At 43.6% G+C, this 26966-nt stretch overlaps 1 protein-coding gene across 2 annotated transcripts; it reads left to right on the forward strand.

Annotated features, from left to right (window-relative positions):
• Positions 1 to 1962: 1962 nt before the first annotated feature.
• Positions 1963 to 26548, forward strand: PHF24 (PHD finger protein 24). Of its 2 annotated transcripts, none has more exons than XM_032860454.1 (8): positions 1963 to 2187; positions 17109 to 17490; positions 18153 to 18338; positions 24330 to 24408; positions 24740 to 24945; positions 25291 to 25451; positions 25750 to 25845; positions 26166 to 26548. In XM_032860454.1, the coding sequence occupies exons 2-8, from the start codon at positions 17113 to 17115 to the stop codon at positions 26260 to 26262; spliced, it is 1203 nt and encodes a 400-aa protein (XP_032716345.1). In that variant the 5' UTR covers positions 1963 to 2187; positions 17109 to 17112; the 3' UTR covers positions 26263 to 26548. The 2 variants fall into 2 exon arrangements, with proteins under 2 accessions (XP_032716345.1, XP_032716344.1); XM_032860453.1 differs by lacking the exon at positions 1963 to 2187 and adding an exon at positions 2675 to 2853.
• Positions 26549 to 26966: the final 418 nt, after the last annotated feature.

The raw sequence follows: 26966 nt of genomic DNA on the forward strand, positions 1-26966 counted from the left end.
GCCAACAGACACATGTAAATATGTTTAACATCACTAATCAGCAGAGAAATGCAAACCACCTTACTTCTTTTGCTATTTCTTTGACCTTGAAATCTTATCTTGGGCATCATCATTCTATTCTGTGCCCCTCACTAGGAGAGATAAGGTAAACCATCTTCAAAAAGTTTGTATTTACTAACCTTTCCATACTCAGAGCAATTCTTACAGTAAAAAGTTGTCTTTGGGGCACCTGGTGGCTCAGTTGGTTAAGCCACTGCCTTTGGCTCAGGTCATGATCCGGGAGTCCGGGGATGGAGTCCCACATCGGGCTCCCAGTTCTGTGGGGAATCTGCTTCTCGCTCTGACCTTCTCCCCTCTCATGCTCTCTCTCTCTCTCTGAAATAAATCTTTTTTTAAAAAAGTTGTCTTCTCTGAACATGAGAACTGTGCATGTAATTTTTAAGAAATAAGGGAATTTGAAAAATTCTCATACTGTTTAAAACATTTAAATATCAACAATAACTTAAATAACAATTATGTGTTTTCCTTAACCCAAGCTCCTCTCTTCATGAAATAATCTGTCTCTCTCCTCCTTGGAATTCCCATTGCATTTCATTCCTTTATTGAGCACAAATCATTTTGTTTTATATTATGGTTCTCTGTCAATGCTTGCTTCCTCTATGAGATTCAACTCCTTGAGGGAAAGTACTGTTTCTTTTAATCCTATTTGCACCCCTTCTAGTTCTCAGCACAGTGCCTGACATACTATAGGTGCACAATACACATTTTTTTTTGAATGAAGGAAAGAATTAACCACCAGAAATTTCTATGGTGATATTATTATAGCCTTTTCTTCCATATATCCTGTCAAACAGCCTGGAAATAAAACACTTACTGAAAAGAGTTCAGAGAATTGTATCTGTGAGACTGTTGATATGATGTAATTTTAAAGAAGGTTAAGGGCCTCCAAGCTAATAGAAAGCTGTCTGTTCTTTTGTGTTACTTTCACAAGCAGGGAGGAGGGAGAGGAGGGATAGTGGTTCCTAAGCAATAAGTACTAATTTTTAAAATTCCATATATAAGTGCTAGTATCCTTTTTTTTTCTCAATGGCAGTACAGTAAAATAGGAACTGGGAGTCTGAAGTCAGAATTTAAGGATTTCAATCTCAACCTCCACCATGTATTAGCTATGTGACCTTAAGCAAATTTTTAACTTCTCTGTGTTTCATTTTCATCACTAGCAAAATGCAGTCCCTCAAAAGAATGGTATAAAAATTCACGACCTCGGGGCACCTGGGTGGCTCAGTGGGTTAAAGCCTCTGCCTTCTGCTCAGGCTCTGATCCCAAGATCCTGGGATGGAGCCCCCCATCGGGCTCTCTACTCAGCAGGGAGCTTGCTTCCTCCTCTCTCTCTGCCTGCCTCTCTGCCTACTTGTGATCTGTCAAATAAATAAACAAAATCTTTAAAACAAAATTCACAACTTAATATATTTTTTTAAAATAAAAGTTTTTAGAATAGTACCTGGTACTTTGTTTACAAGTAATAGCATACAACACCAGTGCTCATTACTTCAAGTGATGAATCACTAAATTCTACCTCTGAAACGAATACAGTATCTGCTAATTAAATTGAATTTTTAAAAAGTGACAGCAACATGTACTACTATATTGATCTTATATCCCCTATTGGCAGTCCCACGATGTTAAGGCTAAAATGAGTTTCCTTTTTTTTTTTTTTAAATCCCCTAGTACCTGCCTAATACACGGTGTAACAAATACTAGAGGCTCAAAAAATTATGTGAATTGTATTTGAGATATGTATTTAAATGCACAAGAAAATGAAGGTATGTTAAAAATGTAAGCGAAATTACAAACGGTTTTTGCATTTCACTTGCATATCTTCAGTTATTTCTATATAATTAGTTGTTAGGTGCTTTATGACTTGATCTTTTTCTTACCCTTGTCAGAGGATGCAGTTTGGTGTAATGCATGTTATAGCCCTCAGGGCTGCGGGCCTCCTCACACGCTGGCTGTTCAGATAGTCTGAGGGATGAGGCTGCTGCAGCCAAAAGTGGGTTACATTACAGTACTGCCTGCTGCTGGAGATGGACGACCAATAACCTCAGAAAAGAGCGCACAGGAGCAGCTGGGCCAGCAGAGCACTTTGTGAGGGCCCATTTGGACACTCCGCAGTGGGGTACCGCGAAGGTGAGTGCCCTAACGCGCGGGTCGTCGACCCGAAGGCCTTGACTGGGCACCTGGGTTTGGTGAGAAAGGGAAGGGCTCCAGCCTAGGCCGCTTAGATGAGTCATTCTCACCTCCCCAGGCAGGTGCGGTGGCAGGACGCTTCGCCTTGGCGGGCGGGCGACGAGAGCCACGAGCCGCGAGCCGCCGCGGAGTCCCCTCTCGGGACGCCTCCTCCGGGCCGGCACTGACCTTGCCGCTGGCTGCCCGACCGCCGAGAAGACCCGGCGCCACAGAGCCGGGCGCTGGTCGGGGCCGCCCACTGCTCCCCGGACCCACCGGTCGTCGGAGCCGGCCGCCGCCCTCCTGCGCTTCCTCCGCGCCTCAGTCCCACGCGAGGTCGCCAGCTGAGCCCAGAGGGCGGGGCGGGGCGCTGGCCCACCCGCCCGCGGAGGTCGTCTCGCGCGGGCGCACGCGCCGCAGTCGCGCGGGGCGGGGGGTGGGGAGGGTGGGTGTGCTTGGGGCACGCGCGTCGCAGCCGCTGCCGCCTCAGCCTGCTGCTCCGCCCGCGCCGCCTGCTCCCGGCGCTTGGCCCCAGCACGCCGGCTCCCGAGAGGCCATGGGCGGCGCGGGGTTCGCGGTGTAGAGTCCGCCAGTCCCGGACCCGCGTCCCGCACCCTGACGGTCCCGGTAAGCGGGGGCGGGGGCGGCGGGGACCGGCAGGCACCCTAAGGGACGGGTCTGCGGGCCTCGGACAACCCTGTGGGGACTCAGGTGTTGTGTGGGAGCCGCCCCGAAGGGAGTCCTTGAGTAAGTGGATAAACCCCGAGTGTCCCTGCCTCTGCCCCTTGGGAGAGCCCCGGAGGCGGTGCGGGGAGCCGCCCCCAAGGAGGACCCCTGTGTGAATGGAGACTCCCAGGGCTCTCTCTGCATTTGCTGCCATGGGGAGGCGCAGTGTGGAGGCACTGTCCCCGCAGAGAGACCGTCTGTCTGACTACCGGAGGGCAAGGGTGGTCCCTGATGTTGTCTCAGTGGAAGACCATTTGAGAACAGAGGGGAGCCTCGGGAGCCTCAGGAGCCTGCGCGGTGGAGATGGACCCCACAGAGGAGCCCTGTATAAAGGCATACTTTAGACTGCGCCTTAGAACTGCCTGGAAGGAACCTGACTGGAAGGAGAGGAGCCTGCCATGGATCTAGGCCAGGAGTAACTCCCCATTTGCCCACTTTGGCCTTGACCTTTCTCGGGCTCGGTGTGCCCTAAATTGAGTCCCTCCAAGGTGGTCGAGAGGCTGGGCCCTGCGGGACTGCTGCCTTTGTCCATTCCAACCCCCACCCCATTAGAAATTTTATTCTCCGTGGTAGCCCAGGTTGGCTCCAAGCTGGATTTTTGTGGAGGCAGGAACTTCTATTAGAGCAAAGGGCAAAAGGGAAGGGAGGACCAGTGAGGCCTCTGAAGCAAAGACAGGAGACTTGGGGCCTTGGGCTTGACTATCCACAAGCAAGCAGTGAAGATTAGGTGGAATAATTGATGCTGGCAGGTCCTGGAAGAGAAAGTCCTTTGAAGGAAAAAAGAAAGGATATGTAGGATTATTGAGCACTCATGTGCCAAGTATCATGCCAGGGATATTTAACATCTCATATAATCCTTACAACAGCATTATGAAATTATCCCCTTTTAAACATTAGGCACCTTAGACTCAGAGAAGTTTACCAGTTTGTCCAAGGTCACAAAGCTTGGACTCATGAAATCTGTTTTTGGAAGTTTATTTTGGAAAAAAAGTATCAAGGAGAGGCAGAAGCAAGAATGTATATTTGTTAAGTTGCATGAAGATACCAAACATAGGGCTTTGTATATGGTTAGTAAATGTGTTGATTAAATAAGTGAACGAGGACAGTTTAATTGGGGATGAGACTGCTGCAGGAACTGATATCCACTGAATCCCCAGATTTCAGGGTGTGGCTTCCTTTCCTGGCAACCTCATTGTAAAGATACCTCTGGGGGTCTCCGGACTTAATGGGTCTGAAAGAGGCCTCTGCCTGTGGCCTTTGATAGGACTTGCTCTGGGGAACAAGAGGAACCCTCCCAGCTTGCAGGGAGCAGAGGGAGAGACAGGGTCACTTTTAGGAAGCGTAATTCACAGTATCTTTGTGGCCATCTGAATATTGCACCATAGACACTGGTCCACAGATAACACGCAGGACACTTTTTCCAAAAAGTGCTTCTGCATGATGAGGAGGAGGGCTTAACAGGTGCACAACCAAGGAAGGCTTATTGGAAGTCCACTGTCTGGGGAGGGAAAAGGGTTCTTCGCCTGATACAGTGATGCATCCTTATGTCACCTCCTTGGCTGGGGTGGTGCTTTCATTCCACCTGAATTCCAAGATACAAATTTGGGACCAAGGAGAGATTCTGGTTTCTTGCCCAAAAATTGAGTGGCGAGGGAAGTAAGCAATGTAATTCTCTAGAGAACCATTCTGAGTTTTCCTGCACACCCCCCCCCTTTTATCCTTCCTCATACCCAAACCTAGAGACATCCTCCTATAACAGAAGTGGCTTCCCTGGGCTCCTGGGGTTACTTAAGAAAGATCAGGGTTGTGAGAAAACAAAACAACCTCATTTACCAATTGCTGGCTCTAAGTCAATGGCTGCCTGAAGCATGGGTGTGGCACCTCATGCACAGCTCCTCAGTGGAGTAAATTCTGACAAAGGTTTATATTGGTTAATCACCTCCCCATGACAAAGTTGTTCATAACTGTTTATAATTCCCTTTCAGTTCAAACCCCTTTATTCAGCTTAACACACCAAAATAAATAGGGATATGGATATATGGATATATATACACATATATATATATAGTTTTTTAATATCCATATGTAGCTTTTTAAGAAAATCAGAAGGAACAAGCCTGCAAATGTGATCTTTGCTCCAATTCAGAATATGTCATTGGGTTTTTTTTTTCCTACGCTGGTCTTTTCATTGAGCGCTCTTAGTATCACACCCTCTCGTGTCCCTGGAAAGATTGCATACTGGACCTTGAATATCATCTCCTTGACGTCCAGGTTTGGATAAACATAAAGATTATGAAAATCCTAAGAATACTGTCTAACTCTCCCCTGATCACAATGTAAGCCAAATCATTCCAGAATGGATGTGAAGGATGTCAAGTAGTTGCCTTAATCTACTTAAAAAAAAAAAGCTTTCTCCAAAGGATAATGAAAGGGGAAAGAATTTCACTTGCATGTACACAGATATATCTGGGTTTTACTTAAGGATTTTTTAGCCTTTAATTTCTACATCTTCTCTGATCACATTGTTACGGTTTTCTTCCTCCTACATTTGCCATATTTTTGACAGTGCTTCCTTTTCCTCAAACATGAAAAGTAGGACTCTCTCCAGCCCATTTCCCACATTCCCTTTATTTTTTTCCAGTACATAAGTGGATCATATTTATGCAAATAGTTTCCTTTTTCTTTAGTCACGGAATCTATTATCTTCTAGTCCCACATGCTTTTCTCCAGCAGTACTCTTGATTTCTGCTATCTTCATTTCTCGGATTGATTTATTCAATTCTGATGAGAGTACTATCATCTACTCCACCCCTCAATCTTAATGACCAAGTTCTGACAAGAATTGCTTACCAGCTTTGGATCAAGAAACCAAGACCATCAATTTGTAGCTGGAGACATTATTTTTTCCATTATAACATCCCTTTCCAAACCTTCTCGCCTTCCAGCAATCCCCTCAGAGACTCATAGATAGTACTTACTAAGTGCTACCTACTTGCCAGGCATTATGTTAGATAAATATGACGGTTGCTCTTGAGGAGTTCACATAGAATCAGTCTGCATTTCTTCTTTTTTTTTTAAGATTTTATTTATTTATTTGACAGAGAGAGAGAGAGATCACAAGGAGGCAGTCAGAGAGAGAGGGGGAAGCAAGCTCCCCGCTGAGCAGAGAGCCTGATTCGGGGCTTAATCCCAGGACCCTGAGATCATGACCTGAGCCAAAGGCAGAGGCTTAAACCCACTGAGCCACCCAGTCGTCCCCACAGTCCACATTTCTCCAGTCATTTACTATAGAGTAAGAAAAGTGAGGGGAAATTACAGTTTTACAGAGTATCTATAGGAATCTTTGTAGAGTAAGTATGCCTTTTCCCAGGCATCAATGAAACGCAGCTGCTGTTTCTGTGCCTCCTCTGGCAGCTCCATTGTTAGCCCCCCTGCCATTGCCCTGTCAAAATTACTTTTGCCCATGTGCTTTCAGTGAACTAGCCACACTCTTAGCTTCTTATGATAATAATGACAGTGTCTTATATTTGGTTAACACGTTGTATTTAGAGCCCTTTTACATACCTGATTGCCATTTGTTTGTGAGAAATATTTCATCTTACTGGGGTCTTCTCACTAAAACAACAGTGTGTGGGATGCCTAGATCACTTTCTCTCTCTCCATTTTTTTTTTTCTTTTTAGAATCTCTTAATTAAGTTTATGGGTCTCCCAGAGGGAAAGCCCAGTGATTCACTACAGTCACCACCTAGCAGCTCTTATGCTATGGAGAGGAGTTTCTTGTTGGGTCCAAAGGCCAAGCATTGTGCTACCGGTCAGCCCTGGTACTTATCAGGGCTATCCTACTAACTGGCCTTGGAAAATTCAATTCTCTGGGTTTTTTTTTTAACCTCCTAAAATTCAAATACATATTCCCTTCTAAACAAATATTTTAAGCATACTGTCTCAAACCAATTTGGGGGGCTGATTCATAATGTGAAGGCAGTTTTCCTTGCCTATTTCTATCCAGCAACCGGCTGGCTTCATACCATCTAAGCTAGAGTCCCCATATAGCAGTCCATGCCTTGGCATGTGCTTTTACCTCTTCCTGGAATGCTTTTTTTTTTTTTCCCTTAGCCACTCGGGTAACTCCCACTCATATTTCAAAATTTAGCTCAAGCAACACCTTTTTTAAAAAATCCTACACTCATGCCCCCTACACATGCATATACACTGCATTCTCACAGACTGAGCGAGATTCCATTTGTTCATTCTACCAAGTTATTAAATGCCTGATTTGTGCCTGACACATAGTAGGTTGCACTCAGCAAATACTAGCAAAATCAATAAACAAAGATAATTAATATGTAATAATTCATTCAACCCCATTTGTTTTGGGTTGAATCTCTGCTTCAGGGGCCCAGAGCAGAGAACAGGGAGTGCCTCTCCATCTTGCTGAAAAGCTCTGCTTGCTAAGTGCAGTCACACCAGCCAATCACCGATAGTGTGCTATTTCTTAACTGTTGCTCTGCTTCTGTGGAAGCCAGCACTGTAGCTTTTCATGAAGACTCACCCTAAGCCCCCAGAGCCTAAAGATCGTGCCATAATTTTGTTCTCATGTATATTAGAGCTTTGTTGGCTTTCAGTAAATATTAAAAACAGGACCTCCGTCATGACTTACTCTCTTGAGCAGAGTTCAGGAGGACAGTTTTATTCAGTCTTTAGCCCTTCTGCTACTTGGAAATACCAAAAGAGCCCTGTGCAGTTGGGGATGACTGTCTCCCTGGACCAACTGAACCCAGTGCTGCTGTGCTAGATAAATAGGGTGACTGGAGGAAGACAGGGAGATACTAGGTAGACCCTTTTATGGTCTGCAGATGTGAAAACTAAAAGCTGTACAATACTGTTAGACCACAGAATGGCTGACTATGAACAGGGCCCCAGAACACTGTCATGAGACACTGCATTCCTAAACCAAAACTCTTTTTGATGACTTTTTAAAATAATCTTCAGATTGATATTGATGTCCACAGTAAGCTTAGAGTCTGTGCTATGCATTTTGCATTTCTTAGACCCTGGTTCTGCTGGTTTTCCATACCCTTGTGGCTGCTTACATTCTTTGTTAAGTACATACCTTTCCCCAAGGCTCTCTATCTTTTTTGGAACATACTTCTATGAACCAGCTGTCAGCCACCTTGAAATTTTTACCCTCATGTGCCCATGCTACTCATGCTAAATTTCTCCAGCCCAAACCTAGGAGGGAGGAGATATATTTTCAAGCTTCCTACACATGCCCTTAGAGCAGTAGCCCTCCTGTGGGCCAGGACACAGTGCCACAGGATGCAGCATAAATGAAGGGGACCATTGACCTTGGTTATATTATCTCTTTTCTTACTGTGTTTGTATAAACTAGCTAAATTCCAAAATTCTGTAGCTCTCCCCTGTGGTCAAAGTAATCACCTGTAACTACTATTCGGTTACCCATTCTCATCCCTGCTAGCCCTGAACTACCATACCATACAGGGTCCACCTCTGGAGAAGTAGAGTGGATGGGATGAGATGAGGTGGTGACTCTGTAGTTTCTAGACCTGAACTCTGAAGATTTAGTTTGATCAGTCTCTCTGGCCAACTTTGAGGAAAAGAAAGGGTACTGACACCATGATCTCAAACTTTTTATGTTGTCCAGTCATCTCTGCAACATTCACTCAACAAAGATTTATAGAATCCATGCTCTGTGGAAGATAGTGAGAACCATCTAAATTTTTCTCCCTCTTGATATCACTGAAAACCTGAAATTCCCTTCTCTACCTGCTCAACCCAGTCTGTTTTTTTCCCCTTGTCCCTCCACTCAGAGGTTTTCTTTGCCTTGTTCCCACCTAGGAAAGCCTTCATAACCTCCAAGCAATCATTTTTAGATGTTTTTGAGCCTTTTCAAACAGCTGCCAGTCCTATATGAAGAATCAGATGAAAGAAATAAAAGGCAGGATGCCTGGGTGGCTCAGTCGATTAAGCATCAGCCTCAGCTCAGGTCATGATCCTGGAGTCCTGGGTTCAAGTCCTGCATTGAGCTCCTTGCTTGGCAGGGATCCTGCTTCTCTCTCTGCCTGCCACTCCCCTTGCTTATGCGCGCGCGCGCGCGCTCTCTCTCTCTCTCTCTCTCTCTCTGACATATAAAGAGTAAAATCTTTAAAAGAAAAAAAAAAAGAAAAGGCATCCAGTTTGGTAAAGAAGTAAAACTTTCACTATTTGCAGATGACATGTTACTATATATAGAAAACCCTGAAATTCCACCAAAAAACTATTAGAACTGATAAATGAATTCAGTAAATTTCAGAATGCAAAATTAATAAATTTTTAAAAAGAAATCAGATAAAAGCAAGTACAGTAAATGTTCTTTACATTTAACATGTGAAATGAGGAGACTCCTGCCTATTAGCAGGGCTGCTCCCCAGGCTTCTCACAGTTACAAATCTTTTCTTTTTTTTAAAGTACTCTGTACACCCAAAATGGGGCTTGAACTCACAACCCTGAGATCAAGAGTCACATGATCCACCAACAGAGCCAGCCAGGCGCACCTCTCAGGTACAAATCTTTATAGAGAGCTTGGGAAAAGAGTCCCTAGCTGCCTTTTCCTTCCTTATTTTTCCACCAGCTCCTACTGTGGAGCAACCCTTCCTCCTCTCACTCCCACCACTCTGCCCTTATAAGTATTCTCACTGTGTTCTAAGCATGTGCTCTGCAGAGAATGGGTGTGTCTTTTACACACACATTCCAAGGTGCCCACATATGTCTTACTACCTGGCAAATACATTTATTTTTTTAAATGATTTTATTTATTTATGTAACAAAGAGAGAGAGAGATCACAAGTAGGCAGAGAGGCAGACAGAGAGAGGCAGAAGCAGGCTCCCTGCTGAGCAGAGAACCCAATGTGGGGCTCGATCCCAGGACCCTGAGATCAAGACCTGAGCCGAAGGCAGACGCTTAACCCATTGAGCTATCCGGGCACCCCCTGGCAAATACATTTAGACAGACTTCTCTTACCCAAAGAAAGATTTTGTTTTTTGTTATCTTTTCATTTTCTCCGGATCATATAGCTACACAGCCCTATTCTACCTTCTTATCCCTGTTATTCACCACCACCTGCTTCTGCCCTCCTGAGGTTTATTCCAAGCCTAACTTAGATACTACAAATTCTCTGGCAGTGACATCATTCTTGAGACAACATCTTTTTATCCTTCTTTCATCCTTTTTAGGGAGTCAAAAAACCCAATTCCACCCACCAGCCAAAGAAGTAATCATTAGCTATCATTTGTGGGATCTTTACAACTTGATTTCCTTTTTTTTTTAAGATTTTATTTATTTATTTGACAGATCACAAGTAGGCAGAGAGAGAGGGAGAGAGAGGGAGGAGGAAGCAGGTTCCCCTCCGAGCAGAGAGCCTGATGTGGGGCTCAATTCCAGGACCCTGAGATTGTGACCTGAGCTGAAGGCAGAGGCTTTAACCCACTGAGCCACCCAGGCGCCCCCAACTTGATTTCCTTTTAACTCACTTTTCTTGCTAGGTCTTTTTCCACACAGGAAAAGCCAGGTTTTTCTCACAAGGCATTTGTTTTTACCTGTCACTAATCACTACCACTTGTTCCTCTAGAAATTAGAGCTCATTTTGTTAATTTCTCAAACACTTGGGCACATCGTGGGTATTTCAGCACACCTGCATTTAATCAAGGTGTCTTGTATACAGGTTTGATCCTCTATTAAGCACTAAGGGTTTCAACCTCATTCTTTGAAGCCTACTGTTATTGTGTCCTCACAGTTTACTCTCAAAATCAAAGCTATGTCTATTCACAATGACTTGGGGTCTTGTTTGGATTTGATGGTTTCTTTTTGAGGTTCTGCTCTACATTTTCTGCCCGTATGAGCACAAAATGGCCTAGAAAACTGAACCATCTTAGGTAAAAGTAGTAACAATTCCAGGATCCTGTGGTCAGGAATGGAAGGTGGTTTTTAATTTCTTTTTATGTTTGTTTTGCTGGTGGATGTCATCTTCAGTCTTCATTGAAATTCCTTTAAAGATTAACTCCCCAAACCACTGCAGTGACATCATTAACAATTGAGATAGCTTAATAGTGATTCTTATTATCCTTACAGAGAATAATGGGTTGTAGCAGGACTACAATGTATTGGGAGATGCCTGTGGTTAATTTGCTGATACACTATTAATGACTCAGTCCACTTACAGAGTAACCTTCCTCTTTGGCCTTTGTTGAGAACTCATTACATTATCTGAAAAAGCCAGTAAGAGCCAAATGCATATCATTGATTTTTCCTTCAGTGGATCATTCTTGAAAAAGTGAATTTCATATGGTTATTCTAGGTCTCCAAATAAGCATTTCACGACTTTTTTTTTCAACCCATACTTTCTTGCTGATAAACCTGGAAATAATTGATCATGAAGAAGGTCCATAGTGAAGGGCTGTGTGTCAGTTTTACATTCTCCCTCCTGGTGTGGTATGCCTATTCCTCTTGCTCTAAGTGGGGGGCTTGCTTTCCCACCTAACCATAGAGCACAGCTGGTACTCTTGAGTCATGTGGACAGTTTCTGAAGATTATAGATCCAGCCTCTTTAAGAATCCTCTGGATCCTTTGGGGCACCTGGGTGGTTCAGTTGGTTAAGTGTCTACCTTTGGCTCAGGTCTTGATCTCAGGATCCTGGGATCGAGCCCTGTACTGGATTTCCTGCTCAGAGGGCAGTCAGCTTCTTCCTCTCCCTTTGCCTCTCCCTACCCTCCCGCTTATGCTTGCTCTCTCTCTCTTAAATAAATAAATAAAATCTTAAAAAAAAAAAAAAAGGTAAAGAATCATCTGGCTCCATAGCAAAAGTTCTAACATACACATACTCTCCTCTCTACCCCTAGGCCCACTCCCGCCAGGCTAGGTCACATGAATTTCTTTTTCTTTTTTTTTTTTTATTTAAATTAAGCTTTGTTAACATACAGTGTATTATTAGTTTCAGAGGTAGAATTTAGTGATTCATCAGTTGCATATAACACCCAGGGCTCATTTTATCTAGTTGCCCTCCTTAATGCTCATCACCCAATAACCCCATCCCCCCTACCTGCCCTCCAGAAACCCTCAGTTTGTTTCCTGTAGTTAAGAGTCTCTTATGGTTTGCCTCCCTCTCTGTTTTCATGTTATTTTTCCTTCCCTTCCCCTATGTTCATCTGTTTTGTTTCTTAAATTCCATATGAGTTAAATCACATGGTATTTGTCTTTCTCTGACTAACTTATTTCGCTTAGCATAGTACCCTCTAGTTCTATCCATGTCATTGCAAATGGCAAGATTTCATTCTTTCTTATGGCTGAGTAATATACCATTGTATATATATTCTACATTTTATTTATCTTCTTTATCCATTCATCTATTGAGAGACATTTGGGCTCTTTCCATATTTAGCTATTGTGGCCATTGTTGCTATAAACATTAGGGTGCAAGAGTTGGCTGCTTAACTGACTGAGCCACCCGGGAACTGCCAAAAAAGGATTTTTTAAATCACAATTTATTATTGTCCACTGGGGACACCTTGGTGGCTCAGTCAGTTAAGTCAGGCTCTTGATTTCAGCTCAGGTCATGATCTCAGGGTTGTGAGATAGAGCCCCTACGGGTCAGGTCTCCACACTCAGCAGGAAGTCTGCTTGAAATTCTCTCTCACTCCCTCCCTCTGCCCCTCATGCTCATGCTCTCCCTTATTTGGGCTCTCTCCTTCTTTCTCTTTCTCAAATAAATAAAAAATATTTTTTAAAAAATGTCTACTTGGGCATGAGCACCTTAACGTGAATACAATTTCCTGAATCTGATCAACAAATCTTTACTCAGTCTTCTTTGCACAGTCCTGTAAACGACATTTATTCAAAGTAAATATTTCTGGAGCACCTGGCTAGCTCAGTCAGTGGAGTGTGCAACTCCTGATCTCGAGGTATGGGTTTGAGCCCCACACTGGGTGTAGGGTTTACTTAAAATCTCTAAAAACAAAAAACACCAAATTAAGTATTCCTTTGTCATGCACTTTAATTTTATAAGCAAATTTTACAAATGGGGAGAGGGGATACTTACTTTCTTACCATTCTCTAAATTCAAAAACATGGGTTGTTTCTTTGGTAACAATTGATGGCAGGACAATTCCAGGCAGTGTGGAAATTTGCACCACTATGATAACATGACAGTTATTTCTGGAATGAAGATAGAGTTGTCATCATATATTATGTGTAGGGGCACCTGGGTGTCTCAGTCAGTTAAACATTTGACTGCCTTAGGCTCAGGGTGCTAGGAGCGAGCCCTGAGCCCCACGTCAGGCTCCTTGCTCAGCAGGGAGTCTGCTTCTTCCTCTGCCCCTCCCCCTGCTCATGTTCTCTCTCACTCATGCTCTCTCAAATAAATAAATTTTTTTTAAAAAAAAGGGTATTATGTGTATTAAGTCTTTATTTAAGGCTCACCTGGGTGGCTCAGTCAGTTAAATATCTGCCTTAGACTTGGGTCGTGGTTCTAGAATCCCAGGGTCTGCTTGTCCCTCTCCCTATGTTCCCACCACTCATGCACTCTTGTTCACTCTCTCTCTCAAATCAATAAGTAAATTCTTTAAAAAAGACTTTATTTAAAATATCAAAAAAGGGCTGCCTGGGTGGCTCGGTGGGTTAACACCTCCGCATTCGGCTCAGGTCATGATCCCAGGGTCCTGGGATCGAGCTCTGCATCGGGCTCTCTGCTCAGCAGGGAGCCTGCTTCCCCATATCTCTCTCTCCCCGCCTCTCTGCCTACTTGTGATCTCTGTCTATCAAATAAATGAAATCTTCAAAAACACAAAATAACAAAAATAAAATAAAATAAAAAAGGTCCACTATTAATTAATTGGGAAATGTTTATTTTTTTAAAGTTTAATGTTTTTAGTAATCTCTGCACTCAATGTGGGTCTTAAACTCACTACCACAAGACTGAGAGTCCTATATTCTTCTGACTGAGCCAGCCAGGCACCCTGGGAAATGTTTATTGTCATTCTTTTTCATACACATTGTTAAGCAGTGGAGATAGGTACTAACCAGGGTAAAAACAATCTAATAGAGGAAACTGACATTGATTGGATAATTATCCTGCTGAATATGTAATGACAAAGATAAGTGTTCCAGAGCAGATCTAGTGTTATGTGCACACTCCAATCTGGACTTCCATGAGAACGTGATATTTGAGTTGAGCTCTGACAGATGAATAGGTATTAACGGAGGGAAGGAACGTTCAAGGGTCCCAAAAATATAGGAAGCATGGCAAACAACGACTGAAATAAAGCCAGTATGGTTAGAACACAGAGTAAGAAAGGAGACCAGACCAAGCAGGGCCTCACAAGCAATGGTTATAAAAAAAAAAAAAAAAAGCGTAATTTGAATGACTTTATCCTGAAAGCTGTAGAAAGCCATTTAAAAGTTTTAAGCAGGGGATAACATAAGACTGGAATGTCCCAGACATCTTTAATTCAACATGTACAAAATCCTGTTTCATTTCCCAATTTCTGTAAATGGCAATACCATTCTGCTAGGTTTTTTTAAAGTTTTTATTTAAATTCCAGTTAATTAATATACAGTGTAATATTAGTTTTAGGTGTACAATGTAGTGATTCAACATTTCCATACATCACCTGGTGCTCATCACAAGTGCCCTCCCTAATCCCCATCATCTATTTCACCCAGCCAACCACCTATCTCCCATCTGGTAACCATCAGTTTGTTCTCTATAGTTAAGAGTCTGTTTCTTGGTTTGCCTCTCTCTTTTTTCCCCTATGATTGTTTTGTTTCTTAAATTCCATTAGTTAGTTGATTTAAAACTGCTCTCTCAGTAAGTAAGGCAGAGAAAGGCTGAATGAAATACCATATAACTTTACTTACACATGGAATCTAAAAACATCGGACTCATAAAAACAATAAAATTACCATTGCCAAAGGCTGAGGAGAGGAGGAAATGGGGAGGTGGCACTGGTCAAGAGGTATAGATGTTCAGATATAAAATGAATAAGTTCCAAGGATCTCAGGTACAGCAGGGTGACCATAATTAATAAAACTACATTGTATACTTGAAAGATGCTATGAGAATAGAGCTTTAATGTTCTTACCATAACAACAATGAAAAAATGGTAATTATGTGAGGTAAAGGATGAGCAACCTAGCCTTATTATGGTAAGCATTTTGCAATATATAAGTATATCAAAACATCACATTGTATATCTTAAACTTACATGGTATTATATGTCAATTATATCTTAGTAAAGCTGGGAAATAAATATGAAACTGTCCTCTTTCCCTTTAACCTTTATCCAGTCAGTTACCAATTTATTCCCAAATTTCTCTAATTCTATTCCCATGGTATCAGGAAGACTCAGTCAGCGTTATTCCTGCTGCCATCATTTCAGTTTAAACCCTCTACATCTTGCCTGGACTATTATAGTAGTCTTCTAAGTGGCCCTAACTTCTCCTCCTATCCTCTGCCCCCCTTTCATCCAAACAAACAGAGGATAACTTCCTACCCATTCTTCATGGTCTGCTTTGATTCCCAGTAGTGCGGTCTTAACCTTCGTTTAGGCATTTCTGATACTTTGTCTCACTCTTTGAGGTTTTTAAAAATATTTTATTTATTAGAGAGAGAGCACGAGCAGTGGGGAGGTAAGGGAGAGACAGATGGAGTGGGAGGGACAGACTCCCCACTGAGCAGGGAGCCCAATACTGGGCTAGAGCCCAGGGATCATGGCCCAAGCTAAAGGCAGACACTTAACAAACTGAGCCATCTAGATGCCCTCTTCTTTGAGTTCTGATATTAAGTAGCTTAAGTGGTGAGACTGTCCTCCTGTCTTTTATTTCCTATGATGAGTAGTTAGTACCTGATACACAGTACTGTTCAATAAGTCTTAATTATAATGGATTGAGAACAAGGCTAAAAAGGACTCTCCGTTTCACTTTACTTAGAACACGCTTTCCCCAGCCGAATTCTACTTCAGAAGACCCTCGAGGCTCAGAAAGAGTAAACCAGCTTTGCAGTATGCCATGTCATGCCCTCACTTTCCGGTATTGTACCCTGGTATGGCAGAAGAGCGGGACAATGTTACTTCTTAACCTGTGAAGTTTTCATTAAACAGCTCAGAAAATCAAAAGAGAAAATATGGGAGCAACATTAGTGAAGCCTTAAAAGTCTGAGAAGCACTTTAAGCACTTATAATGGGCAGGTTTTCTGTAAAAGACAAACAGACCCACAAAGAACCATAGCTAATTAGAGGGGGCAAAGGAGTCTTTGTGATCTAACCACGTGGTTAGGTTGGTAGAGTTTCCTATCTAATCCAGGAATCCCCTAAAAGTAGGAGTGCATTCACTCTGACTGAAAAAGTGAGAATTTGATGTGGATTATCCCTGGATGCAGTGAGCACAGCACTTACTGGAGGAGCTTTTCTTCAATCAGAAGTCTGAAATGTATTCCTATAATCTTGCTTTAAGCTTAGGTCATCTCACGGGGCAGAGGAGAGACTTAAGCTCTAAAGTCTCCAACCATCTCCAGAGGCCTGGAACCCCTGGACCTAATGGCTTTGGGACAGCAAGAAATAAATAGATACCATTTCACATTTGTAGAATACTTTCCAGTCTACTAAGTACTTAATAAGCACATTTTCTAATGTTATCCTCATGACAGCCCTGTGAAGTGCACTGAGCAGACAGCCCTCATTTTATAAGTATGAAAACCAAAAATCACAGCGCCAGTCAAAAATAGAACCAGGGTCTTCTGACTCATTAACAAGTGCTTTTTCTATCCCACCATGCCTCTGAGTTCCAGAAGAGGGAAAAACTATTTAAATTTTTTTAAAAAATTTTTATTTATTTGACAGAGAGAGATCACAAGTAGGCAGAGAGGCAGGCAGAGAGAGAGAGAGAGAGGGAAGCAGGCTCCCTGCTGAGCAGAGAGCCTGATGTGGGACTCTATCCCAGGACCCTGAGATCTTGACCTGAGCAGAAGGCAGAGGCCCAACCCACTGAGCCACCCAGGTGCCCAGGAAAAACTATTTAATAACACTTGCCACTTAGGTGAATGGTTGAAATTGCTTGGCTTGACATGATCCGCCATTGGCTGAATCTGGGCCCCTCTGCTTTTTGTCCACAGAGCCATGGGGGTGTTAATGTCCAAGCGGCAGACAGTAGAGCAGGTACAGAAGGTGAGCCTGGCTGTGTCTGCTTTCAAGGATGGACTACGGGACAGGCCTTCCATCCGGCGCACCGGTGAGCTTCCAGGGTCCCGCCGTGGCACTGTAGAGGGCTCTGTCCAGGAAGTACAGGAGGAGAAGGAAGCAGAGGCAAGTACCCCAGTGCTGCAAGAAGAGAGCAGCGCCAAACGAGCAGCCTGGGAGAGGCTCCGAGATGGGCGTGGAGTGGAGCCAGAGGAATTCGATAGGAGTAATCGTTTCACACCGCCAGCTTTCATCCGCCCCACCCGGAAGCTGGATGATGACAAGCCTCCTGATATCTGCTTGGAGCCCAGAGAACTTGTGAGTATCCAGTTAGGGCACAGTCCTCATGTCTTAGACCTTCTGAGGATCAGGGAGCAAGACAGGGAGGCCTGGGTATAGTTAAAGTGAGACCCAAAAAGAAAAAACTCCAAAAAGGTGCAGTTGAGTCTGGAATAATCTTTGAATTTTTTCCGCAAGAATAAAAATGTTACATCCTGGGTTGGTCTTAGTGAAAGACTGGAAGACGGGTGATAAGGAATGACACCATAGCAGGTCTCTTGTCATCCATCTCGCTATGGGATAGTAGTGTTCCCTCTAGGAGGCATTTGGAAATTTATGGGCATTCAAGAAGGTCATCATCACTGGGAGTTGCTACTGGTTTTTAGTGCCAAGAAAACCAGGGATGCTCAGTGTCCTGCAATGTCTGGGACAGTCTTTCAGAATGGATTATTTTTTCCAAAAATGTTAGTAGCATCCCTGTTCAGAAAAATGGGCACAGAGACCTGAGCAGTTGGAAGAGCTTGCTGGTTCTTATCTTTCAGAGAGAAAGCTCTATCACCTTAGCACTGACGTTAGTTGGAATTGTTCTTCTGGGCTGCTCCAGGGATATTCAGCCCCATGTGGGTAACTGTGTTTGGTGGCCATAGGACCTTGCTGCCTACACTGCAATGAATACACTCCTTATTTATTCTTTTTGCCAGGTTGTCAACGATGAGATGTGTGATGTCTGTGAGGTCTGGACAGCTGAGAGCCTCTTCCCATGCAGGATCTGTACCAAGGTTTTCCATGATGGCTGTCTGCGCCGCATGGGCTACATCCAAGGAGATAGCGTGGCAGAGGTGACTGAGACAGCCCACACAGAAACTGGCTGGAGCTGCCACTACTGTGTAAGCCTGGACAGCAGGGACTGTGGGCCACAGCACTGCAGGGAACTTGTCACTTTTCTGGAGACCCATTCTTAGAACACTGGTTTCTAGGCAGTGACCTAAAAGACTTTTCCAATTGTAGATAGAGATATCCTCAAACCTGGTCAGGCTTTCTCTACCTCAGTACTATGACATTTTGGACAGAGTAATTTTTTGTTGTGGGGGATGTGTGCAATGTAGTATGTTTAGCAGCATCCCTGGCCTCTAACCCGTTAGATGTCAGTAGACCCACCCTCACTTGTGACAACCAAAAATGTCTCCAGATATTACCCAGTGTGTCCTAGGGGAGCAAACTCGTTCCCTCAGAGTCCCCTTAGCTTAGAAACACTGAGCTAAAGGAATCAATGGTTAGGATGAGACCTAATTATTCAAAAGTAATACTGCTTAGAGTAGTGCTTTCTCTAGTAGTCTATAGTTGTCATTCATTGTACTCATCTGAAAAACCAACGTAACCAACTTGCTTTCAATTGGAATAGGTTCTAACACAGTAACACTTCCTAGTCCAAAGATCATCACTTAGCTTACCACCTAACTCTTAGGAGCATTTGTTCTTCATCTCTAATGTGATCATTATGTAAATTAAATAACAAATGTTTGCTGATTCAGAACTTTGCAAATTATATATAAATGCCTTCTAACTTTTTTAAGATTTTGTTTATTTGACAGAGAGAAACCACAAGCAGGGTGAGCAGCAGAGGGAGAGGGAGAGGCAGGCTCCTTACTGAGCAAGGTGCTGGATGCAGGGCTCGATCCCAGGACCCTAAGATCATGACCTGAGCCAAAGGCAGACACTTAACCCCCTGAAGCACCCAGGCACCCCACCTTCCAACTTTTAAAAAGACAAAAGTCAGGGGCGCCTGAGTGGCTCAGTGGGTTAAGCCTCTGCCTTCGGCTCAGGTCATGATCTCAGGGTCCTGAGATCGAGCCCCACATTGGGCTCTCTGCTCAGCGAGGAGCCTGCTTCCCCACCTTCTCTGCCTGCCTCTCAGCCTACCTGTGATCTCTCTGTCAAATAAATAAAATCTTAAAAAAAAAGACAAAAGCCAGAATTCGTATCTATTTCTTAGCATATTTGAATAGAATTTAAGTCTTGCTTTATTGGTCTGTTATCCTGCAGATGTCTTCTAAGAAACATCTTAGCAGATCCCCCTCTTCTTCCTACTGCCTAAAAGAAAGCAAAGATGTACCACTTTCTAAAAAATATCACTTTATCTACGGCTTGCCTAAAAAATCAAGTATAGAACAGTTATTTTGAGCCCCTTACACACCTTTTCCCCAGCTGAAGTATGCCACAGTAGACCCTGCTCTACACACCATTTTCTCTAGTCACCACCCCTCCAAACACCAGCCTTTTCACTCATAGCAACTCTGCCCTGCAGGGTTCTGCTGATGTGGGGACCCTGCTGAAGGTGTCTCTTTCCTAACTCCTTCCTGGCTTTCTGTCACAGTCCTACCATCATTACTGCCACTTGCCAGACTTTTTACAAAGGTTTCTTCCCTTCACAGCCAGGCTTCTTGAAAAGACTCCATCATTTCCTTGTGGCTCCTCAACCACCTGTAATTCAGCTTCTGCGTCTGTCATTTTGCTGTCATTCTGACAGTGACCTGTCAAGTCTAGTAACCTTTTCTCAGGCATCTTCTTACTTGACCTCTATGAGGTATTTAGCACTCCCTTATTGCCTTCTCTTTTTGCAGGGGATTTAAGTATTTATGAGAATTATTATGTAAAATAAGGAAACTAGAGAAAATAGAAAATCAGTAAAGTCCCATCATAGTTGAATCACCACCGTTAACCTTACCTTCTATGTTGTGCAACTCTCTTTTCTTGGCTTTCAATGCTCTCTACTGATTCTCCTACCTTCTTCTCTGACCATTCTGGGTGCCCTTAGTTCATTTCTTATCACAGTCCTAAACACTGGTCTTCCTTGGGGCTCTGTTGTTAATACTTTTGTTTTCTCATTACACACATTCTCTCCCTGGGTTATTTCATCTACTTCAGTGGCTACAGCTACCATCTAAACACAAATGATTCCAAAACCTGCATGTCTAATCCTAAATTTCTTATCTCTTGGCGTTACATTCATCTTGATGCCTCACAGGTACTTCACACTCAACATGCCCCAAAATGCCTCTTCTTCCAGAAACCTGTTCTAAATTTCTTACCTCTCTGAATAATAATACCAGCCCTCCAGATGCCAATACCAACTCATTTCTATCCTTCATCCCTCACATCCAGTAAGTCAACAGGTCCTACTGATCTACCTATTAATACCTCTCAAATCTCCTCTCTTTTCCATCCTTATGTCTTAGGTTAGCCACTCATCTTTTCTCTTTTTTTTCTTTTTTTTTAATTTTTAAAATTTATTTTCAGCGTAACAGTATTCATTGTTTTTGCACCACACCCAGTGCTCCATGCAATCCGTGCCCTCTCCAATACCCACCACCTGGTTCCCCCAACCTCTCACCCCCCACCCCTTCAAAACCCTCAGATTGTTTTTCAGAGTCCATAGTTTCTCATGGTTCACCTCCCCTTCCAATTTCCCTCAACTCCCTTCTCCTCTCTAACTCCCCTTGTCCTCCATGCTATTTGTTATGCTCCACCAATAAGTGAAACCATATAATAATGACTCTGTTTGACTTATTTCACTCAGCATAATCTCTTCCAGTCCCGTCCATGTTGCTACAAAAGTTGGGTATTCATCCTTTCTGATGGAGGCATAATACTCCATAGTGTATATGGACCACATCTTCCTTATCCATTCGTCCGTTGAAGGGCATCTTGGTTCTTTACACAGTTTGGCGACCGTGGCCATTGCTGCTATAAACGTTGGGGTACAGATGGCCCTTCTTTTCACTACATCTGTATCTTTGGGGTAAATACCCAGTAGTGCAATTGCAGGATCATAGGGAAGCTCTATTTTTAATTTCTTGACGAATCTCCACACTGTTCTCCAAAGTGGCTGCACCAACTTGCTTTCCCACCAACAGTGCAAGAGGATTCCCCTTTCTCCACATCCCCTCCAACACATGTTGTTTCCTGTCTTGCTAATTTTGGCCATTCTAAGTGGTGTAAGGTGGTATCTCAATGTGGTTTTAATTTGAATCTCCCTGATGGCTAGTGATGATGAACATTTTTTCATGTGTCTCATAGCCATTTGTATGTCTTCATTGGAGAAGTGTCTGTTCATATCTTCTGCCCATTTTTTGATATGATTGTCTGTTTTGTGTGTGTTGAGTTTGAGGAGATCTTTATAGATCCTGGATATCAACCTTTTGTCTGTACTGTCATTTGCAAATATCTTCTCCCATTCTGTATGTTGCCTCTTTGTTTTGTTGACTGTTTCCTTTGCTGTGCAGAAGGTTTTGATTTTGATGAAGCCCCAAAAGTTCATTTTTGTTTTTTTTTTTTTTTGCTTTGCCTTTGGAGACCTATCTTGAAAGAAGTTGTTGTGGCTGATATTGAAGAGGTTACTGCCTATATTCTCCTCTAGGATTCTGATGGATTTCTGTCTCATGTTGAGGTCTTTTATTCATTTTGTGTTTATCTTTGTGTACAGTGTAAGAGAATGGTAGAGTTTCATTCTTCTACATATAGCTGTCCAGTTTTCCCAGCACCATTTATTGAAGAGACTATCTTTTTTCCACCGTATCCTAGCAACAGCAATCAGACAACAAAGAGAAATAAAAGGTATCCAAATTGGCAATGAAGAAGTCAAACTCTCTCTTCGCAGATGACATGATTCTTTATATGGAAAACCCAAAAGACTCCACCCCCAAACTACTAGAACTCATACAACAATTCAGCAATGTGGCAGGATACAAAGTCAATGTACAGAAATCAGTGGCTTTCTTATACACTAACAATGAAAATACAGAAAGGGAAATTAGAGAATCGATTCCATTTACTATAGCACCAAGAACCATAAGATACCTGGGAATAAACCTAACCAAATAGGTAAAGGATCTGTACTCGAGGAACTACAGAACACTCATGAAAGAAATTGAAGAAGACACAAAAAGATGGAAGACCATACCATGCTCTTGGATCAGAATAATAAACAATGTTAAAATGTCTATACTGCCTAGAGCAATCTATACTTTTAATGCCATTCCAATAAAAATTCCACCGGTATTTTTCAAAGAGCTGGAACAAATAATCCAAAAATTCGTATGGAATCAGAAGAGACCTCTAATCGCTAAGGAAATGTTGAAAAACAAAAATAAAACTGGGGGCATCACATTACCTGATTTCAAGCTTTACTACAAAGCTGTGATCACCAAGACAGCATGGTACTGGCATAAAAACAGACACATAGACCAGTGGAACAGAGTAGAGAACCCAGATATGGACCCTCAACTCTATGGTCAAATAATCTTTGACAAAACAGGAAAAAATATATAGTGGAAAAAAGACAGTCTCTTCAATAAATGTTGCTGGGAAAACTGGACAGCTATATGTAGAAGAATGAAACTCGACCATTCTCTTTTTTTTTTTAAGATTTTATTTATTTATTTATTTATTTGACAGAGAGAGAGAGAGAGAGATCACAAGTAGGCAGAGAGGCAGGCAGAGAGAGAGGAGGAAGCAGGTTCCCCACCAAGAAAAGAGCCCAATGCGGGGCTCATTCCCAGGACCCTGAAACCATAACCTGAGCCGAAGGCAGAGGCTTAACCCACTGAGCCACCCAGGCACCCCAAACACTCATCTTTTCTTAACCTGTACTATAGCAACAGCTAACTAACTCTTCTCCATGTCTCTAGACTTTGCCCCTCCAATTCATTCTCCATGCAGCAAAGATCTGACTATGGCACTACATATGCCCTTAAAAACCATTCGATCAGCCACCCAGATGGCTCAATCGGCTAAGTGTCCGACTCTTGATCTCAGCTCAGGTCGTGATCTCGGGGTTGTGAGTTCAAGCTCTGAATTGGGCTCCACGCTGGGTGTGGACCCTACTTAAAACACAAACATTTGGTGACTCCTTTTTGACCTCAGAATAAAAGCCCATTTGAAAAGCTCAATAATGGGTATTTGAGGCACTTCACAGTCAGGCTTCTGCCTAGCTCTCCCTTATCTTTGTCATTCCTCTCTATTTTCCCTCCACACACATACACACACACCCTACACTCCAGCCCCACTGGACATTTCACAATATTACACCTCACTGTGCCCAGCATATACCAGGTGCTCAATAAGAGTTGAGTTATGAAATCCACAAATGAATGTTCATGAAATGTCTGTTTCTCTTCTTTGCTAGTATTTTAAGAGAGAAAAATAACCCACTGGAAAGAATCTTTGACAGCTTAAAGACTATAAGACTGTAAATTAGTATTAATAAAATAACATATCACTGTTATTTTGGAATTAAAATTTCTATGGCACCACAAAAAACTCATTTTGTTTTAGGAACTTCGTCATAATGGCATCTCTTTCAAAACCACTCTGGATTTCTTAAAGTAACACAGCCTACTAGGAGCAGAGTTAGAATTAAACTTCTTTTTTAACTGAAATAATCTTTGAGCATAGTCTAACATAGAGGCCAAATACATAAAATGAATAAAGATGGAGCTGTTGTGGTTGATGGAGCAGGGGATTCACAACCCTGCCCACTTATTAGTCTCCTTTTCCTTTGCAACAGCTTCCTAAGGCACTTCCAAGGATCCCCTAGGGTATCTCAGAATAATTTTAAAACTACTATTTAGTAAAAGAGTCTCAGGTCTAGAATCAAGATACCTGGCTTCTGGAGAAGATTCTGCTACAGAGTTGGGCAACTCTGAACAAATCCTTTCCCCTTTCTAGAGCTTCAGTCTCTTTGATTATGATTATAGGCTGGGATTAGATGATCCCAGAGGTGCCTTCAAGTTGAAATACAATTTCCATCTTTCTTGATTGATCCTTGGCCTTTCTTACTGGTCTATATGGCCACTGACTCAGATTTTTCTTTTTTTCAGGATAATCTCAACTTGCTGCTAACTGAGGAGGAAATGTACAGCCTCACAGAGACCTTTCAGCAGTGTAAAGTCATTCCCGGTAAGGCCAGACAGTGCTGCCAGATGGAGAAAGGCTGGCACATTTTCCTCCATACTTTCTAGGGTGAACCATAAAAAGGAGTATGCTAGAATTTGGAGAGTAGGGGTAAATAGGTCCCTATTCCCAAGCTGTTGGCCAGCAGGGGCACCCACATACCCACCCATCTTCCCCACCCACCACAGCCTGAGTTATCCTGGCTATGGGAGAAAAAGACAAAAATCTATGGATATAGGGGTTCTGGAGTATACCCTAGAAGTAATAGAGGGTACCCTAGAAGTAAAAAGAGGCTGAGGAAAGGATGGGCTTGGTTAGTATGGGTTGCCTTCCACAGATTGCTCCCTGACACTGGAGGACTTCCTGCGCTACCGCCACCAAGCAGCAAAGCGGGGGGACAGTGACAGGGCTCTAAGCGAGGAGCAAGAGGAACAGGCAGCCCGCCAGTTTGCAGCCCTGGACCCTGAACATCGAGGACACATAGAGTGGTCTGACTTCTTGTCCCATGAGTCCCTCCTACTTCTGCAGCAATTGCGTCCCCAGGTAAGAGCCAACTGGGGTGAATGTCTATGGGATATTGGGTGACAGAGACTTAGGAAGCATGCTGGGCAGGTTGGAGGAGCACTTGGTACTGTCTTAGAAGGGACCACAGCAGGAAAGGCTCACATTCCACCCAGTGACAGATGATCCAGTGCCTAAGCTGGGGAAACTGCCCAAGGAAGATTGATTTGCACTGGACCCAACTGCAAATGTTAATATGACCAGAAAGGCTCTGGGCGGCTTTAAAGGGAGGCTACAGAGGTGGTAATGGAGGTAGGATTCTCTATGGTTTGACATTTTACAAAGTATTTTCACCTCCAAGATCTTAACTTGTTGCTTTTTCCCCAGAACTCTCTGTTAAGGCTTCTGACAGTCAAGGAGAGGGAACGAGCCCGGGCCACCTTTCTCGCCCGGGGCAACGGGAGTACTATCAGTGAGGCAGAGTGCCGTGGAGCCCAGCACTCTTGGTTCTGCAAACGCCTTGCAGAGGCTCCTTCCTGCAGTGTCAGGTCTGTTCCCTACCAATCCCTGCTACCACTCACATGCCCTCCTCCTTTTTCCACACCAAATGGCCCTTGGTATGAAAGGTACCTCTCTGTTTCTTCTGTCAACAGACAGGAGAGAATCCTCCTGTGCATTACACATAGGACATTGCCTCTTATTGTTCAAGGCATAGAGCATCCTCTACTGTGGCTCATGTCAGAAAAGCATGGACATGCAAATCTAGAGCCATGGGTTCCCCAGAGTTTGGGAGGGGCCAGACCTTTCACTTTCCTACTCCTAACCACATATCCTTGTACCCAACAGCATCAGCCATGTGGGTCCCATAGCAGACAGCAGCCCAGCTAGCAGCAGCAGCAAGAGTCAGGACAAGGCTCTGCTGCCCACAGAGCAGGAGTCCAGGTGAGTAGGTTCCCTCACCAGGCTGTCTGCACTTCTAACCCTTCAATACACATAAGTGAGCATTGCCCACTGCTACCCCAAAACAGCAAGTGCCTATCCCAGAAACCAGGCTCTAAAAATGTCCATTTGATCCCAGATCCATAGGGTAAACTGGCTGGGCTATCAACTTGGAAGCACAGCCAGCCATACAGATGTCAGCCAAAAGCCAGGGCTTCCCTGAGCTTTGCCCGGCTTAATCCATACTGCTGCTGGGATCAGGTCTCATGAGCATCCAGGTTTTGCGGCCAACCTCACAAACCTGTTCTTTCCTTTCATTCCAGATTTGTGGACTGGCCTACATTCTTGCAGGAGAATGTTGTCTACATCTTGGCTGCTCGCCCCAACAGTGCAGCAATTCATCTGAAACCCCCAGGATAGCATGGAGCAGAGAAGCTCAGTTCGGGGACAGTGGTCTCCCTCCTCTCCTTTCTCTCTTTCCCTCTTTCCCCCAACATCCTCTGGTACTGAGACTTGTGGGGATGGAGCACTGCCAGCATCTCAATTTGCCACTAAGCTTTATGGAACTGAAATCACTGCTCCCCTCACAACAGAGGCAGTATATGCATTGCTGCAGGGAAAAGCCCTGGGAGCTGTGGCAGTATCCACTCCTGGAGCCACCCCCCGCCCTCACATCATAGACTGGACCTGCCACTGCACACATATGCGCGCGCGCACACACACACACACACACACACACACACACACACCTCACTGTCCTTGCCTTCAGAGATCTGGTTCTTCTTGGTTGAAAAGGACCAAAGTTCCTTTTGTGAAGCTCCTGGTATAGATGAGAGGGGTCTCTATTCACTTCTTCGATTGGCCAGTTCTGATTTCCAATAGACAAGTCTCTGGCCAAGTGATTGTTGTTGTTTTTTTTTTAATTTATTTTCTCACCATAGCATACATCCCCAATGTCCATCACCCAGACAAGTGATTCTTAATAATAGGGCATATCAGACTCACATGCTATCCTAGAGATGCTGATAGGCTCCCTCTTCCTCTGTTGAAAATCCCTTCTGTGGTGAGCCACTGTTCTGATAGGTATGCGCTATGTCCCTCGGGTATGTTGGGGTGGGAAAATT

Source organism: Lontra canadensis, unplaced genomic scaffold, assembly GCF_010015895.1.
Source record: "Lontra canadensis isolate GAN:19392208 unplaced genomic scaffold, GSC_riverotter_1.0 scaffold19, whole genome shotgun sequence".
NCBI lineage: Eukaryota > Metazoa > Chordata > Mammalia > Carnivora > Mustelidae > Lontra > Lontra canadensis.